Below are 18955 nucleotides of genomic sequence, written 5' to 3'. Positions count from 1 at the left end.
AGAAGCACCTTGCCCCGGCGCCCCCATGCCTACACTCATTTCCAGAGCCGACACTGCAGTGTTTTGTCTTTGTGCCCCAATCAATCTTTCCTGCCTCAGTAGCAGAGTCTGAGGTGAGATAGAGTCGGATTACCAGCCCAGCCCTGCTGCTTCTCAGCCGCATGACTTGAGGTTAGTGGGCCTCTCTGAACCTCTGTCTCGTTATTGAGAGCAGGAGACAGCAGCCCTTTTTACACAGGGCAGCGAGAAGGGCCGGGCCGTTGCTTGCCCTTGAAAACATTGATTTCCTCCCCTCCCTGAACAGCGCTGCCCAGTCTTGTGCCCGGCAGCTGACTGAGTCTGGTGTTTGGCACCTCCGTTGTTGATTGCTATTCGAAGCCATTTCCAAAGCCGCCCTGGAACATTTTTGGCCCTCACCCCGTCCTTCTGTGTAAGGTCAGGCCTTAGCTTTGGGAAGAAGTCACAGCACTTGGGAGAGGTTCTCCTTCCGTTGGCTTCAGAGCTGGGGGAAGGTTCGCCTGTCTGGAGCCAATGTTGGTTGGCCCTCCAGCATTGTTAAAAAAGAATCAAAATAACCCAGTGCCTGGAGATGGGCCCTGAAAGAAGGCCTTCCCTGCAGCCTTGTGTGGGTTCTGAGTGGTCTGCTGGACTCGTGGCCTGCCTGGTGAAGGGATACTGTTACCAACCTAAAATCAATGTGATACCACAGATGCTTCTGGACCTGGAAGAGGAGTCTTTCTTTATTGTGCATTTCCATCGAATTGCACAAGGTGGAAGGTTTGTGTGTCTGAGGCCAGGAGGGGTCAGACTTTCTGACACCGAGCGACATCAGCCTGTCGGGGAAGGTCAAAGACAGGTGAGACTGGTGTTCAGATGGGAGTTCGTGGGGTGGGCTCAGCAAGTGGCTTGTTGCTCCTCTTGGACCCTGACCCTCCTGGTGTGGCTGCTCATCGAGGATGTACCACGCACCAACCACTCCAAGCCCTTTACTTTCCGTCTATTGATGATCCGGCCGCCTCACTTAGTCCTAAGCAAGGGTGCAGCCATATTGAATGAGGTGCACGTTATGGTACCCTTACTCCAGGTGGGGGTGTATGCATGTGTGCATGTGTGCATGTACCCACAGCACCAGACTCCCTGGAATTGGAGTTACAGTTGGAAGCCACCATGTGGGTACTGAGAACTGGGTCTTTGCAAGAGCAGCCAGTGCTCTTAGCCAGCGAATCTCACCAGCCCCTGTCTAGACATTTGTGACCATGTAACAGAGACGAGGGTGAGCACAGTCTAGAGGGTTGGGTGGGTCCCCTTCCTCTCTGTATTTCCTGAGTAACATGCATACTGACCGACATGGATGATTTCCTTTGGTTCAGAGGCTTCCTTGAGTCTCCATCAATGTGACATCTGGAGCATTTGTCTCCATCGTGTCAGTTTCCCTGGTTTCTATGAGGTGTGTGGGGAGGTGCGGGTGGAGGTGGGGGTTGGCATGGGTCAGAGGTGAGGGTGTGCTGCTGCTGTGGTCTTCATTTAGACCTCTTCTTGTCAGGAGCCATGCTTCCAAGCCCAGGTTGGGAAAGGAGAGTGTGTTGGGGTGTACAGGGGAGAGCAGAGTCACAAGGACAACTTCTGTATTGTGTTCTTTAAAAATCATTTTTAGGGCTGGAGAGAAGGCTCAGTGGTTAAGAGCACTGACTGCTCTTCCAGAGGTCCTGAGTTCAATTCCCAGCAACCACATGGTGGCTCACAACCATCTGTAATGGGATCTGATGCCCTCTTCTGGTGTGTCTGAAGACAGCGACAGTACACTCACATATATAAAATAAATAAATCCTTTTAAAAAAACCTATTGAAAGTTGTTTTCAGATTTTAATAAAACAAGAGTTTTGTGAAAAATTCACGGAAGCCACAGGGGGTTAAATTTGGCAGGCGTTAGATGAGGAGTCAGATTGTGTGGATTCCCTTTGTGATCACAGATCGCCCATCCCCGCTGTAAGTTCCCAAATCAGGGCCATGGCAAGTAAGAGCTGTGTTACCTCAGGGCAGGGACTGCAGCACAGGCCTCTGGGGTAGCACTGTCTGGCCTTGAGTCTCCTTGTGCATCTGGATTTCGTGTGTGTGTGTGTGTGTGTGTGTAGGGTATGTACAGGGTGTGTGTGCACAGTATGTGCAGGTGTGTGTATGTGTGTGTGTATAATCTTCTCCGGCTACTGGTTTTGCCCTTACAGTGCCAGGCTCCACCTCTGTCCTGGAGGCCCTCATCTTCTTCCCTCATGGCTGCCATCTTTCCTCCTCAGGCCCAGCATGTCTGGACTCCATCTGGTGAAGAGAGGCCGTGAACACAAGAAACTGGACCTGCACAGAGATTTCACTGTAGCTTCCCCAGCCGAATTTGTCACCCGCTTTGGAGGCAACAGGGTCATCGAGACGGTACAGACGGGTCCTGTGTGCTGGTGATGGTCGGGCAGGCCCTCTTTCTTGCTGGAGGCCCAGCTTCAGGCTTTTTCTTAGCACTGGACAAGGAGGGCAGGCCTCCTTTGGCGAATGAGTGCTTACCTCCAGGAACCTTTCACCTCTTCCCCCCGAGTGGGTGTTATTAGCCCATTCCTCAGGAAGGAAGACTGAGCCTCTGGGCTTGGTCAAGAGGCTGCTGGGTGCTTTGGGGAGTGGAGCTACTTCCTGAGCTAACAGTCAGAGAGCACTGAAGCTGCCGACAGCCACCCTCAGAGGTTAGGGTTTCCTAGAGGAGAGGAGACCACGAGCTGCAGTGAGCAGGCCCCTACCATGCTGCTGCGTTCATGACAAGCTGTGACTAGTTTGAAAAGTGGAGCTGAGGGCTGGAGAGATGGCTCAGAGGTTAAGAGCACTGACTGCTCTTCCAGAGGTCCTGAGTTCAAATCCCAGCAACCACATGGTGGCTCACAACCATCTGTAATGAGATCTGATGCCCTCTTCTGGTGTGTCTGAAGATATAATAAATAAATAAATCTTAAAAAAAAAAAAAAGAAAGAAAAGTGGAGCCGAGGTTCATCACTTTACCAGGGAGGAGCGATTACTCTTGGGGATCTGAGCCCGGTTGGTGGTTCCTCCATCCTGCTCCAAACACTCTGCTTTAGAGTCTTCTGGGAAAGAAGTAGACATTTGTCAAAAAAGATTTTATGTATGTGAGGACACTGTCGCTGTCTTCAGACACCAGAAGAGGGCATCAGATCCCATTACAGATGGCTGTGAGCCACCATGTGGTTGCTGGGAATTGAACTCAAGACCTCTGGAAGAGCAGCCAGTGCTCTTAACCTCTGAGCCATCTCTCCAGCCCTTGCTTTTTGTTGTTGTTTTTTTTTTTTTCAGAGACAGAATTTTGTGTATCCCACGTTGGCCTCAAACCCCAAGGATAAACTTGTCCTTCTGATAATTCCACCCCCACCTCCCATGTGTGTGCCATGACAGCCAGTGCTGGCCACTGAACCCAGGATGTGTGTGTCCAGAGGCCGTGAGCACTATACACACTGAGCTATCCCCCTCTAATCCCTACTTCTAGATCCTGTATTCTGGACTTATCAGGAGACTGGCAGCTAGCTCCGCTGTGGCTTGTGTTTCATCCCCAGAATGTCATGGCCAGCTAGCCTCAGGTAGCCTCTGCCCAGGGCTCTCACACTTTCTAATGCAGGAGCTGACCCTGGCTTGCCCTCAGTCCTGGAGTCACATGAGAAAGCCTCTACCTGGGGATGAGAGTGGAGAGCTGGCTCCTCCCCAATGGGGCTGCAAGAGTGTGTCCTCCCTTGCCACTCCCAGCCCTTTCCATTGGACCTAGCCTTGCTTTAGTAGTGAGAAGGCCACACTAAGCTGTTCTCATTCCTCCCTGGTGGTGGTCCTCCCCAGTGGTGGTCCTCCCCAGTGGTGATCCTCCCCAGTGGTGCTCCCCCCAGTGGTGCTCCTTCCTAGTGGTGGTGCTCCTTCCTAGTGGTGGTGCTCCTTCCTAGTGGTGGTGCTCCTTCCTAGTGGTGGTGCTCCTCCACAGTGGTGCTCCTCCCCAGTGATGCTCCCACAGTGGTGCTCCTTCCTAGTGGTGGTGCTCCTCCCCGGTGGTGCTCCTCCCCAGTGATGCTCCCATAGTGGTGCTCCTTCCTAGTGGTGGTGCTCCTTCCTAGTGGTGGTGCTCCTCCCTAGTGGTGCTCCTCCCCAGTGGTGCTCCTCCCCAGTGGTGCTCTTCCCCAGTGATGCTCCCAAAAGGCTTAGCAAGGCATGTACCTGAGCCAGGAGCCTTGGCCAAGGCCTGAGGTCACAAGTGTGAGTTTACTGGGTCTGAGTTTGTCCATCTGTTAAACCAGGGCATTTGCATCCCACACTTCCGAGGATGCTGGCCAGGGTTGGATAACAGTGGGAGTGAACACAGGATGGAACTGCTCTGTGGTTCAGAGCTTGAGACTGGAGGACTAACTACCTTTGCAGATTTGCTATTATTTATTTCGAGACAAGGTTTCATTGTGTACCCAGGTTACCCTTGATCTTGAATTTTTTCTTCAATTTCTAGACTATGCCTGGATATTCTCTCCTCTCTCTCTCTCTCTCTCTCTCTCTCTCTCTCTCTCTCTCTCTCTCTCTCTCTCTCTCTCTCAGACAGGGTCTCACTATGTAACCCTGGCTGTCCTGGAACTCTCTATGTAGACCAGGCTACCAGGCTGGCCTCACACTCACAGAGATCTTCCTGCCTCTGCCTCCCAAGTGCTAGGAATATGCCCAGCTCAAAAGATTTATGTATTTTATATTGTGAGTGTTTTGCCAGCACATGTGTGTGTGTGTGTGTGTGCGCACGCGCGTGTGTGCAGTGTGCATGCAGTTTGCTTGGAAGCCAGAAGAGGGTGTTGGATCCCCTGGAACTGGAGTCACAGATGCTTGTAAAACATCTGCTGTATAGGTGCTGAGAACTGAACCTAGGTCCTGAAAGAGCAGCCAGGGCTTCTCACCATTGAGCCGTCTCTCTAGGCTTGAGAGATGCTGATTATTTGTATTTCTTTAGTACAGGAGGATTGTCTCAGTCAGGGTTGTACTGCTGTGAACAGACACTATGACCAAGGCAACTCTTATAAGGACAACATTTAACTGGGCCTGGCTTACAGGTTCAGAGGTTCAGTCCAGTATCATCAAGGCGGGAACATGGCAGCATCCAGACAGGCCTGGTGCAGGAGGAGCTGAGAGTTCTACATTTTCATCTGAAGGCTGCTATCAGAATACTGGCTTCCAGGCAGCTAGGATAAGGATTTTAAAGCCCACACACATAGTGACACACCCACTCCAACAAGGCCCCTCCCACTGCAAGGCCATACCCACTCCAACGAGACCACACCCCATCCAACAAGCCCATACCTCCTCCAACAAGGCCATACTCCCAAGAAGGCCACACCTCCTCTGTTACACACACATATACATATATATGTGTGTGTATATGTGACATATATATATATATATATATATATATATATACATACATACATACAGGTATGTTCATATCTATATCTATCTATCTGTCTGTCTATCTCCTGGAATTTACTCTGTAGACCAGGCTGGCCTTGAACTCACAGAGATCCTTCTGCCTCTGCCTCCCGAGTGCTTGATGATCTTTTTTTTTTTTTTTTTTTGGTTCTTTTTTTCGGAGCTGGGGACCGAACCCAGGGCCTTGCTCTTCCTAGGTAAGCGCTCTAACCACTGAGCTAAATCCCCAGCCCCAACTTCCTCCTTTTAAATTGGACATTTTTTCGGAGCTGGGGACCGAACCCAGGGCCTTGCTCTTCCTAGGTAAGCGCTCTACCACTGAGCTAAATCCCCAGCCCTGATCCTTTTTTTAAAAACCAAATCAGAGCATCGACAACGCAGAAGAGGCCGAAGGGCACTATGAAGTGCGAGTTTGAAGAGATCAGGATTTCAGCCCCAGCTCTGACACTTGCTGGCTGTGTGACACTGTGGAAGTGTCTTGACTCTCCGGGTTTCTCCTTCAGGTGCTCATCGCCAATAATGGTATCGCTGCGGTCAAGTGTATGCGCTCCATCCGCCGCTGGGCCTATGAGATGTTCCGTAATGAACGCGCCATCCGGTTTGTGGTTATGGTGACACCCGAGGATCTTAAGGCCAACGCAGGTACCTGAACTTGACCGCTCAGCTCAGTTCCATGCTATCTCATTTCGGCCAGCCCTCACCTCCTCCACCCTTCCCAAGCAGGTCCATCTTGGACCCCAGAGCTATGGGACCTCTTTCACTGGCTCCTGTTTATGTGCTCATTTGCATGCGTGCGTGCGTGCGTGCGTGCGTGCCTACCTGTGTGCCTGCGTGCATATCACCTATTTTTAAATTTTAATTACCACACAGCAGAGCAGGTGTCATTCTAGCGTCTTCAAGAATTAATTTTTTTTAAAGATTTATTCATTTATTATATATAAGTACACTGTAGCTGTCTTCAGACACACCAGAAGAGGGCATCGGATCTCTTTACAGATGGTTGTGAGCCACCATGTGGTTGCTGGGAATTGAACTCATGACCTCTGGAAGAGCAGTCAGATGCTCTTAACCGCTGAGCCATCTCTCCAGCCCCAAGAATTAATTTTTGTTCGTTCTTCTTACCCACTTCTCTCTCCTCCCCGCAAACCCCCACCCCTCCATCGCCATAACCGTTTCTTTAGCTGCCTTTCCTGCATCCACGGGTTTTTTGTTTTTGTTTTTTTTTATGTGAATTTCTGCTGTTTATTTTCCCTTGCTCCTGCTGAAGTGGAGCATACTATAAAGTCAGTGCCAGCAATTTGCTTTTTTTTTTTTCTTTTTTTTGGAGCTGGGGACCGAACCCAGGGCCTTGCGCTTGCTAGGTAAGTGCTCTAAGCAATTTGCTTTTTAATGCTTTGGTAGACCCTCCTCCTCTCAGCGTCCAAAGTGATCTTTGAAAGCGGGAGTGAGGCTTGCCTCCTGCTTAAAGTGCCTCAGAGCCCACAGTGTTCTTCCTGGTGCCAGCAGCCTCAGCTCTGTCCCCACCCCTCAGGAACACAGGCTTGGCTCTGCACAGACACGGCTTACCTGTTCTTTACTTGGTCCCATTTTACAGATACTACATTAGAGGCACAGGGATATGGGTTCATCTCTGGCATAGCAGCCCAGGGTCAGCAGGGGTCACTCTCCTGTGGGACCTCCTGTTACACCACACTGACATTCCCCATGTGGTTTGGTCCTGTTGGCTCCAGGCTGTGGTTTACACCTTGTTCTTTTAAGTCTTGGGTTCTGGGCCACTCACACTTAGCAGGGTTACTACAGTGCTGCTCCTCAAACCACTCTCTGTACCTCCTGCTCCCCCACCTTCCTCTCAGCAGCCTCCAAGGCTTCTCAGGGAGAACCTAGCTTAGTTTCTTCTGGCCAGTTTGGCTATATTTCTCTTCTCTGCCACAAAAGAAGAACCCAGAGAAGAAAAAGTGGCTGTCAGACAGTTTCCAAGAACCTCCCCAGAGCCGAAGCTCAGGGCTCAACTGGCACAGGAAGGAAGCAGCATCGGGAAGGTGTGGCTTTGCCTGGCTTTCTTCCTGTCTGGGGGTTCCACTGTGGGCATTTTCTGGATCTTGGGGAATTCCAGTCTGATGCACCAACTTTCCTTTTGGGATTGGGTCTGAATCTCTGGTGCAAACACTGCTTGGCGATTGTGTCTCCTCGTTACTCTTTGCTCTTTATGGTGAATGGATTTCTAAGGGAAGAAGTCCGTCCACATCTGTAACCCCGCCAAGGCAGGCGGGTCAAGCATTCGAGGCTGGTCTGGATACAAAGATGCCATTTCCAAAGCAAAAGCAAACCAATCAAGCAAGACAATCCGGGAACAATTTTACTCAGGAGAGCTCATTAGGGTGTGAGATTCACTGGAGCAGAATGAGTTTCCAGAACCCACAGAAAAGACCACGGGGGAGTTATTTGTGATGTGATTTCAAGGTGACAGTTTTCCTGCTATCCCCAGGAATTGGCATGGATTCAACCCCACCAATGCACCAAAGTGGTTTTGTTTCTAAATGCTTTTTATGCACTTTTTACACACAAGAAAAAGATATGGGGCTGGGGATTTAGCTCAGTGGTAGAGCGCTTACCTAGGAAGCGCAAGGCCCTGGGTTCGGTCCCCAGCTCCGAAAAAAAGAACCAAAAAAAAAAAAAAAAAAAGAAAAAGATATTATGGGATAAGGGGATGTAGCTCAGTCTGTAGGATACTCTCCTGACATGTATGGAGCCTTAGGTTCAAATCCTCCTAACACAAAAAGACAGGCAAGGTGGCATATTACTATAATCCCTGTGTTTGGGAGGCAGAGGCAGGAAGCTCAGAGACGTTCAAGGTCCATCCTCGGCTTCACAGAGTTGAGGCTAGCCAGGGCTGCAAGAGACCCAGTCTCCAAGCAAACCAACAAGCACCATATTACTTAATGATAAAATGTTCAGACAGACCTTAAGCGGGACTAACACCCATCCCGACCTTTTCACTTTTATCCTAAAGTCCAGCCACTAAATGTGTACTAAACTCTTGATTTCCCTCCGATTTTGTGGACAATACCCATTGTCACAGCACAGACCTCGAGACTGTCCTCAAGGGCAGAATGTGCTGCACCTCACCGATTCTTGCCTCTCCCTGGTTCTTTCCACTTTCTCTGTTTTTTATTTTTTTTTATTTTTTCCAGAGCTGGGGACCGAACCCAGGGCCTTGCGCTTGCTAGGCAAGTGCTCTACCGCTGAGCTAAATCCCCAACCCCCACTTTCTCTGTTTTAACTGCAGAGTACATCAAGATGGCGGACCAGTACGTTCCGGTCCCAGGAGGACCCAATAATAACAACTACGCCAACGTTGAGCTGATCATAGACATTGCCAAGAGAATCCCTGTGCAGGTGATGGTTCACAGCTCCCAAGGATGACCCCGGGGTGGGGTAGGGTGGGGTGGGGATGCCCCATACTACAGTTCAGGACGGCCTCATGATGGGACACAGCAGAGTGTTGGGCGCAGTGGCTGGTGGGGTGTGGGAAGATCCTTGTTCACGCCCCTCTGTGTTTGCAGGCCGTGTGGGCTGGCTGGGGCCACGCTTCGGAAAACCCCAAACTTCCAGAGCTACTGTGCAAGCACGAGATTGCTTTCCTAGGTGAAGTGTGCCCTTCGTCAGGTTGGGATGGAGTCAGAGTGACTTTCTTGGGCTATGCTTCATAGCGCAAGCCCGGGAGGGGCTGGCGAGCAGGGGTGGGCGGCCGTGCGTCAGTGCGTGTTGCCTATGGCAACAGGAACCCCTGCTCTCGTTATTGCTATGGAGTGATGCTGTGGTGAGCAGCGTCCTGTGCTAATGTTTCTCTTGGTATCAGCCAAGCTGGGCCAGTGTCACGTGTCTGAGAGGGCCATATCTTTGGGCTGCTTTTTGCAGGACCAGAGCCTCTCACTTTTCTGTGTCTAGCGGTGTCTGTAGCTCTCGGGAATTTCATTTGTGGATGCGTTAGACAATTTTGCATGCGCACAGGCGGTCACTGTGTGCTCAGGATTTGGGTTCCAGGAGCACGCACAGATGTTGATGCCCCTGCTCTTTGTACCTAAGTCATCTCTAGTTACTTCTGACGGGGTTCAGCGTCTATGCTGGGTTATAGAACATCAGTTAGGAAGTCAAGGCGAGGGAGAACAGTCTTGAGTATGTCCTGTATAGACACGGTTAGCAATCTTTCCTGTCTGCGGTCGTTGAATACACCAGGCTTGATCAGAGTGGAACTGAGCTGAGTGTCAAAGATGGAGAACTTTGTGAGGGATGCTGGTTGCCCAGGCTGTCCTGTCACGTAGGGAACGCTTGCTGTGCACGCACCAGCGGGCTCTTTGAGCCTCTAGTGTGCCTCCTTCTTATGGGGGTTTGGCTCCTCCCAAAGCGAGTCTTGCATCTGCCACTGAGGTCGGTTTTTGCTTGCAGCAGGTCCAGGTCTAGATGCTGGAAGCTGACCTATACAGTAGCAGATGAAAGGCCCCTGAAGAGAGAGAGCAGGCCCGAGACCTTCTCTCCATCTGCTTGCTCTCCCGAGTCCTGCCACCACTACCTTGCGCCCGGGTTAACACTCAGCCTGTCAGTGGCTGACACCATTCCATTCTCCCTCCCTGCCACCCCAGGTCCCCCGAGTGAGGCCATGTGGGCCCTGGGAGACAAGATCTCCTCCACCATTGTAGCCCAGACATTGCAGATCCCAACTCTACCCTGGAGCGGAAGCGGTAAGGGATCCAGACCTTCGGGGTGATGGGAATGTGTTCTTAAAAATTGTTTTGCTTAAAGATTTTAGACAAATAAGAATGTGGCTACCTTGTGTTGGACTGAGAGCATCTGCTGGTCATGGTGACTCATGTCTATAATCCCAGGAGGCTCGGGCTGCACCGTGGGTCTCAGGTCAGGCAACGCTACAGTGGGACAACCTGGTTCAAAACACCACACACATACTCAAACACTAACACATACATACTGACACACACACATACCCTAACACACACACACTCACACCCCCCAATACTTGCACACACATACTCACATATACACACACACTCTAACACTTTCATACACATACTCACACATGCACCCACACACCCTAACATACACACATACACACACCCTAACACTTACACACACACCCTAACACACACACATACACATACACCCTAACACTTACACACACATACACATACACACACCCTAACACACACACATACTCACACATGCACACACACTATCACACATACTTTGACCCTTGCACTAACACACATACATACATTAACATACACTCGATAACACATATATTAACAAACACTCTAACACACATATACTCACACATGCACACACATACTCTAACATGCACTCTAACACTTACACTAACACACATATATACATTAACATACACTAACACATATATTAACACACTCTAACACACACACTTTAACACTTGCACTAACACACATACATTCACTGATATACAAACTAATACACATACACTAACACACACTGTAACACTTTTACTAACACAAATATACACATACTCTAATACTTGCACTAACACACACACTACTTGCACTAACACGCACACATACTCTAACATACACATGCTCATACACTATTACACACTTTAACACTTACACTAACACACATACATACATTAACAAACATGCTAATACACATGCATTTATACACACATTAACACTTGCACTAACACACACTACTCTCACATATGCGCGCGCACGCGCACGCACACACACACACACACACACACACACACACACACACACACACGACAAAAGAAGACAGCCTACTCCCGGGTTGAACACTGGCGCTGTGGATCTCTTTCCCAGCCATTAGTTTTAGTCATATCCTGTTAAAAACCAGATCTGGCTGGTGAGCTAGCTCAGCATTAAAGCACTTGTCCTCGGGGTTGGGGATTTAGCTCAGTGGTAGAGTGCTTGCCTAGCAAGTGCAAGGCCCTGGGTTCGGTCCCCAGCTCTGAAAAAAAGAAAAATGAAAAAAAAAAAGCACTTGAAAAAGCACTTGCTGTCTAGTGGAGTTGGGTCTCCAGAACCCACAAAAAGCAGCACACAGTGTGCACACCTGCAGTCTCAGCACTCTTGTGTGGAGAGAGACAGGAAGCAGAGACGGGAGAATTGTCTGGAAGCTCCTGGACCAGCCCTAGATGTAAGCCAAGTCCTTTATGACGAGGGCCTTCTCTCTGTCCCAGTAAATGGACTCTGTGCCGTCCGAGACGCCTGCGTACACTGTCAGGATTTGTGGTCCTGGGGACGGAGCCCAGCCCCTTGCACATGTGTGGCACACTCTACCCCTCAGCCTCTTCCTTTTGTGTTTGGTTTCGAGATGGGCTCTAGTTTTTCAGGCTAGCTTAGAACTCACCATCCTCCTGCTTCAGCCTCACGAATAGCTGGGTCGCAGGCTTGTATCCCACGACCGGGGCCTGTGCCAGAGTTTATCATGTGCACGTGCTGTGATTCACTTCATTACCCTCTGTAGTTTTATGACTTAGGGCTTTTCCTGATTTGTTTCGTAATTTAAAAATACCTAAGATAAGTGGGTTAAATATGTGCGATTTCAATCATCTTTGGGTGAACCCCCAAAGTAGGACTTCTAGGACAGATTAAAGAACAAAAGCAAAAAGTGTCAAGGTTTTGCTACTCAGTGTAAATTTCCCCTCTAAAGGGTAAACATTTCCCAATATGGAAAGTTAGTTCAATCTTCCCATGGTTTTGGAAAAGCAGGGACCAGAGAAGTGACTCCATAGAGTAGATGGGGACGCTGTCTAGATCCAGGCCCATCTTGCTGTGTGTGTCTAGTTTTAAAGATTTTTAAAGTTATTAATGTGTGTGTCTGTATGTGAATGAGTGTATGAGAGTTTGTGTATCTTGTATGTGTGCCATGTGTGTGAGTGTATATATGTATGTGTGTGTGCACATGTCTGAGTGAGTGAGTGTATGAGAATGTGTGTGTATCTGTGTATCTTATCTGTGTGTGCCATATGTGTATATGTGTGTGAGTATATATATGTGTGTGAGTGTATGTGACTGTGTGTGTTCATGTGTCTATGTGTGTCTCCTGTGTGTGTGTGAATGTATCTTTGTGTGTGCATGTGCCTGTATGTGTGAGTGTATGTGTGCATGTGTGTTCATGTGTGTATGTGTGTCTCCTGTGTGTGCACACATATGTCTGTGTGTGTGATGTGTGTGTGTGTGTGTGTGTGTGTTTGTGATGTACAGTGCCTGCAGAGGCCACAAGAGGCTGTCAGACCCTTTGGAGCTGTAGTCAGAGGCTGCTGGGAGCTGCCTGACTTGGGTGCTAGGATGGGAACCCAGGTCTCCTGGAGGAGCGGGCAGTGTTCATAACCCGTATGTTTCTTAAGCATGACTCCCATTCAGGGTCGTAAGACACTGGGTGCAGCCACTGGGCTGTGTTCTTGCTATCCCGAGGAGGACACGACTCTCTTTGTCCCCTTCAGGTCTCACAGTGGAGTGGACGGAGGACAGCCAGCATCAGGGCAAATGCATCAGCGTCCCGGAAGACGTTTATGAACAAGGCTGTGTGAGAGATGTGGACGAAGGCTTGCAGGTAGCAGCAGATGTGCAGGGTCTGAGTGGTAACTGCAGGCCAGAGTGATACAAGCCTCCCTCCGTCCTGGAGTTGGACTTGTTCCACCTTTAAAGCCATCTGTCTGCCTTTTCCCCTCAGGCAGCAGAAAAAGTAGGATTTCCTCTGATGATCAAAGCCTCTGAAGGTGGAGGAGGGAAAGGAATCCGCAGGGCTGAGAGTGCAGAGGACTTCCCGATGCTTTTCAGACAGGTGAGTGCCTCCTGCCCTGCCTTCCCTGCCTGTGGGCTGCTGGCTGATGGTTTTGATTAGCAACTTCCCAGGACCACCAGGACCACGCCTGCAGGAGCTGGGATTATAATCGTTTGTTGTTGTTGTTTGTCTGTTGTGTGTGTTTGAGTATGTGTGCATGCATGCGTGTGTATGTGTGCGAGTGCATGCGTGTGTGTGTGTGTGTGTGTGTGTGCACGTGCACGCGTATGCTTATGCACCGTAGTGAGAATTTTGCTTTCTTTACAAACCACAGAGGTCGCTGGAGAAATGGCTCAGCGGTTAAGAGCACTGACTGCTCTTCCAGAGGTCCTGAGTTCAAATCACAGCAACCACATGGTGGCTCACAACCATCTGTAATGGTGACAGTGTACTCATATAAATAATATTATAAGGGGTTGGGGATTTAGCTCAGTGGTAGAGAGCTTGCCTAGCATGCGCAAGGCCCTGGGTTCGGTCCCCACCTCTGAAAAAAAGAAAAGAAAAAAAAAAAAAGAACATAAAAAAAAAACCCACAGAGGTATTTTAAGAATTTGTTTTCATTTTAACCCCAGGTGTGGGATACGGGGCTGCTTTAGACCATTCACAGTGGATGACTATGATTTGCCTGGAGCAGAGGCATGGTTTTGCCAGCTGCCGATAGTTTCTGAATTGTGTGGCACTGGGAATTCTGGGGACTTTTCAGAGGATGTATAAATGTCAGCCCCGCCCCCAGAGGATTGTTGTTTGTTGCCTTGTGTTAAGTGGTCTCTCTTATCTAGTGTTAGGGGGTTGTTAGGGTGGGAAGAGAGTGGAGAGGGGTGGAAGAAAGAAAGCCACAAAGTAGCCAAAGCCAGCTACTACTAGACACCTCAGTTGCTGGTCCTCCACCTGTTCAAGGCAGGCTCTCTCACTGTTTTTGCTGCTGTGTGCTCTAGTTTGGTTGTCTGTGAAATGTGAGGTCTTCCAGGTATCCTTCTGTCCCAGGGTGCTGGGATAACAGACAAGTGCACTATTGCTTATGTGGGTTCTGGGATTTGAACTCAGTTCCCCACACCACTGAGCCGCCTGGCCAACCATTCATGTATGTATGTATGTATGTATGTATGTATGTATGTATGTATGTATGTATTTGGTGGTGCTGGGGTGGGACACAAGGTCTCTCACCTTCCAGGCATGCTCTCTGCCAGTGAGCCTCTCACCCACCTTGTGGTGTAAGCGGACGTGCACATTGCTGCCCACAAGCCCACAGCCCCTGCTGGCCTTGGCGGCCTTCCTTCAGATGGGCGGTTCTGTGCCTTAGGGGATCTCCGAAATGGCCTTCTATTTGCAAAGGGTATTTTGGGGTTCGTTTTTAAGTGTCTAGATGCTCAGTTTCCTGTGGACATGACCTCTGTGTTTTCTTGCTTTTCGCTACCTTTGATCAGCAACACACTGAAGCCTGGTACTCCCCGGGCTGCAGGCCTGTGAGAGATTGTGTGTTTAACTTGTACTGGTCGGCCTTCTTTTTCAGGTGAGGGGTGCAGGAGACCACCTTGCTGGAGCTAGGCTACACCAATGAGCTACAGCTCAACCTTCAGCTTCACACTCCCTACCATCCCCATCCCCCCACATTTGGGGGAAGGGTTTAATGTTGCTTAAGATAACTGCAACTTTTTTTCTTCCCTTAAGTTTTATTTTATGTATAGGGGTGTCTCAGTTAGGCCTTTACTTCTGTGAGCAGACACCATGATCAAGGCAAGCCTTTTTTTTTTTTTTTTTTCCGGAGCTGGGGACCAAACCCAGGGCCTTGTGCTTGCTAGGCAAGCGCTCTATTGCTGAGCTAAATCCCCAACCCGACCAAGGCAAGTCTTATAAGGACATTTAATTGGGGCTGGCTTACAGGTTCAGAGGTTCAGTCCATTATGATCAAGGCAGGAGCAGGGCAGCCTCCAGGCAGGCCTGGTACAGGAGATGCTGAGAGTTCTACAACTTCATCTGAAGGCCACTAGGAGAAGACTGGCTTCCAGGCAGCTAGGATGAGGTCTTAGAGCCCACACCTACAGTGACACACCCACTCCAACAAGGCCACACTTACTCCAACAAGATCACATCCACTTCAGCAGGGCCACGCCTACTCCAACAGGACACACCTCCTCCAACAGGGCCACGCCCACTCCAACGAGGTCACACCTTCTCCAATAAGGCCACACCTCTTCTATCAAGGCCACACCCACTCCAACAGGTCACACCCACCACAACAAGGCCACGCCTCTTCCAACAAGGCCACACCTCCAACAAGGCCACACCTCCTCCAATAGTGCCACTCCTTGGGCCGAGCATAAACAAACCATCCCAAGGGGTGTTTTGTGTGCCAGTATGTCTCTGTACCTAGTCCACATAGTCCAAGGCCAGCTAGAGTGACAGTGAGACTCTGACAACAGAAGCTCCCTAGAGAGGAACTTAGGTTAAGCCCGTGCACGTCGCACTGACAACTCACTTTGAGAGCTTTCAAGAAAGGATTTCCGGTGGTCACGCTGTGGGCACGTGTTAATGCCGCATCCTGATGGCAGTTCCTCTGCCACACTGTGCCTGCTGAGCTGAGCAGAACCTCAGGAAGAACGTCTAGAAACTTTGAATAGCAGCAGGGATGGTTCCCATCTCTCCCGCCAAGTCCCCACAGCTCAGAGGTGGATGTGAGCGGGTTTTCTCTAAAGAAGTGTTCTATGTGCTACAGAATGTGCAGAAGTAGCTTGCACCCTTCCCCCACCCCTCTGTGGATCCATGTTTGACAGATAAAGCCATATATGTTTAAACTGTTCAGTGTGGCTTTCCATCCTGCATATATTTGCAGGGGTGATTCTCACGGCCAATTCAGTTTACAGACATGTCGCCAGGTGCTTATGTCGTTTGGGAAGAGCACTGAGTTTTTTTTTTTTTTTTGAAGCAAATTTCAAGTGCATAATACATTAATTATCGACACCATGCTGCTACACACCCAGAAAACTAAACTCACCTGGGGTTCTGTTGTTTGTTTTTGTGTTTGCTGTGTAGCTCAGCCTGGCCTTGAACTTTCTGCATAGCTAAGGCTAGTCGTATATTCTGCATGTAGCCCAGGCTGGCCCTAAACTTAGAACAGTCTTCCTGTTTCAGCCTCTTGGGTGCTGGGGTTCCAAGTATCGGTGGAACTGATGCTCTTTTAACAGCGTTGACTTCAGAACGATGAGAAAGCAGTCCATGTGTCTGTTGGAATTAAAATGAACACAAGGAGGGAGTGGAGCATGGGGGGAGCCCCCGCCCATATCCCAGCTATTGTAAAATTCCAGAAGCTTCCAGAGCTGGATCCTCCCGGTTCCATCACCACCTGGGCCTCCCCAACAGGTGCAGAGTGAGATCCCGGGCTCGCCCATCTTTCTCATGAAGCTGGCCCAGAATGCTCGGCACTTGGAGGTCCAGGTCTTGGCAGATCAGTATGGGAACGCAGTGTCCCTGTTTGGACGAGACTGCTCCATCCAGAGGCGGCACCAGAAGATCATTGAGGAGGCTCCGGCCACCATCGCTGCTCCGGCTGTGTTTGAGTTCATGGAACAGGTGCCTTTGGCAGAGTGGGCTTGGGGCAGCTCTGCAGCATTGGCTACAGTCATGGTGGCTGGAAGTGTGGGTGTGACAAAGCCCATGGAGGGTGGTGATCCCGGCATCACACAGATGTGTTTGGCCCCACAAGGTGGGTCCTCAGTTTGCCCCTGGGAGGGAACAGGTGCTGACATTCATAATGACCCGAGAGAGTCCTTGGCCTCTGTCTCTGCAGTGTGCCGTCCTCCTGGCCAAGACTGTGGGTTATGTGAGCGCGGGAACCGTGGAGTACCTATACAGCCAGGATGGCAGCTTTCACTTCTTGGAGCTGAACCCACGCCTGCAGGTGGAACATCCCTGCACTGAAATGATCGCAGATGTCAACCTGCCCGCTGCACAGTTACAGGTGAGTTCTTGAGAAATGGGGCCCAAGACCCCGTGTGCGTGTGCGAGGCTTCCCCAACTCTAAGCCCTAGGGGGCGGGGCTTTCCCAACTCTAAACGGGAGGGGGGCGAGGGGCGGCTTCCCCAACTCTAACACTAGGGGCGGGGCTTCCCAATTCTAAACCCTAGAGGGTGGAGCTTTCCCAACGCTAAACGGGGGGGGGGGGGGGCGGGGCTTCCTCAACTCTGGGATTTTCTTTTTCAAGTGGCCTAGGTTCACACCTTGCTTCATAGGGAGAATTTGGGTTTTGAAGGGATTTGTTTTTATTAAGTTTACAGCATTAATCAGGAGTAAAGGATAGAGCAGCGAGGAGCAGAATGATGAGAGAGCGTTAGATCAGACACATGGGCCATCAGGAAGGACCCAGTGGGGAATCCCAGGAACCAAAGGGTCTGTGAGATCATTTGACTACTAAGATGGTCCCCCGGCAGAGCACGTTCTCCCTGACCGCAGGCAGCTGTTTCCACCCCAGGCCTTTCTGTATTACAGGGCGACCAGTAGCCGAGGCTCTTGGCTTTGGGAAGGTGACTGGGAATGACTGACCTCCCAGCCCGGTTCACAGACACTGGTTTTGCTTCCACTGTTTACTCTCCTGTTCTCAAGGACGCAGAGACCTCATTCTTGGGCCATTTTGCTGTCTACTGTTCCCTTTTTATAGGGTTAGCTTTCCCCGGACAAAGGTTTGGGAGGACAGTCTCGAGACGGGGGTGCTTGGGCATAAGGGGTGGCAACCCAGCCTCCTGAGCTGGCCTCTCAGCGCGTGACAGTTCATTAATGTCATGCACATTACAGAAACCTGGAGAGCGTGTGACCCATCACGAAGGACCTCTTTGTTAATAAGAATTCTAACATTTTTAAAAAAAGATTTATTTATTTATAATATATAAGTACACTGTAGCTGTCTTCAGACACACCAGAAAAGGACATCAGATCCCATTGCAGATGGTTGTGAGCCACCATGTGGTTGCTGGGAATTGAACTCAGGACCTCTGGGAGAGCAGTCAGTGCTCCTAACCACTGAGCCATCTCTCCAGCCCATATTCTAACATTTTTTTAAAATTAATGTTCCTTTCCCTCTGGTCTTTCCTCCTTCCCTATTTCTATGGTGTTTTTAAAGAAAAATTTAAAGGACTATTTATTCTTGCGTGCATCTGCATGAGTTTTTGTGCACTACACTCATGCAGGTGCCCTTGGAGGCCAGGGGGCATCGAAACCCCCCCCCAAGCCGCCTGGAGTAGGGTGGGAGTTATCCACATCATGAGTCATCTGATGCTGGGTACAGAACCTGGGTCCTCTGGGAGAGCAATGCATTACGTTTCTATTGCTATGATAAAATACCATGAGCAAAAACTTATGGGGCGGAGAGTTCATTTTGCCTTATGGCTTCAGATGGATTTATAGTCTGTCCTTGGGGGAAGACAGGACAGCAGGGTCAGGAAGACCAGGGACCGTGCCCTCAACCACACATAGGACACAGGGAGTGGACTGGAGTCTGTTGGAGCTTTAAACTCTAAGCACATGCGTGCACAGGACACCACAACCCTACTCGTTCGAACCTTGAGGTGGGAGAGTGAACCTTGTGGGGTTGTGAGAGAGAGGTGGGGCGAGGGAGGGAGGGAGCAAAGAGAAG

At 50.0% G+C, this 18955-nt stretch overlaps 1 protein-coding gene across 14 annotated transcripts in view; it reads left to right on the top strand.

Moving 5' to 3' along the window:
- The window catches only part of Acacb (acetyl-CoA carboxylase beta), a 111821-nt gene that overhangs the window by 34200 nt on the left and 58666 nt on the right, over window positions 1-18955 (top strand). For 12 of the 14 annotated variants that reach the window (NM_053922.2, XM_063271014.1, XM_017598246.3 and 9 more), the window contains 9 exons: window positions 2292-2424; window positions 5988-6126; window positions 8771-8880; window positions 9048-9129; window positions 10125-10223; window positions 12992-13101; window positions 13222-13332; window positions 16690-16899; window positions 17117-17287. In NM_053922.2, coding sequence (NP_446374.2) covers window positions 2292-2424; window positions 5988-6126; window positions 8771-8880; window positions 9048-9129; window positions 10125-10223; window positions 12992-13101; window positions 13222-13332; window positions 16690-16899; window positions 17117-17287 — 1165 coding nt within the window. Of the gene's footprint in view, window positions 1-514; window positions 857-2291; window positions 2425-5987; window positions 6127-8770; window positions 8881-9047; window positions 9130-10124; window positions 10224-12991; window positions 13102-13221; window positions 13333-16689; window positions 16900-17116; window positions 17288-18955 lie in introns of those variants that run through there. The other 2 variants (XM_017598248.3, XM_063271019.1) reach the window with 2 other exon arrangements.

This window comes from Rattus norvegicus, chromosome 12 (genome assembly GCF_036323735.1).
Source record: "Rattus norvegicus strain BN/NHsdMcwi chromosome 12, GRCr8, whole genome shotgun sequence".
NCBI lineage: Eukaryota > Metazoa > Chordata > Mammalia > Rodentia > Muridae > Rattus > Rattus norvegicus.
Note: the sequence above shows the minus strand (reverse complement) of the source record. Positions and strands in the feature narration are given on the sequence as shown.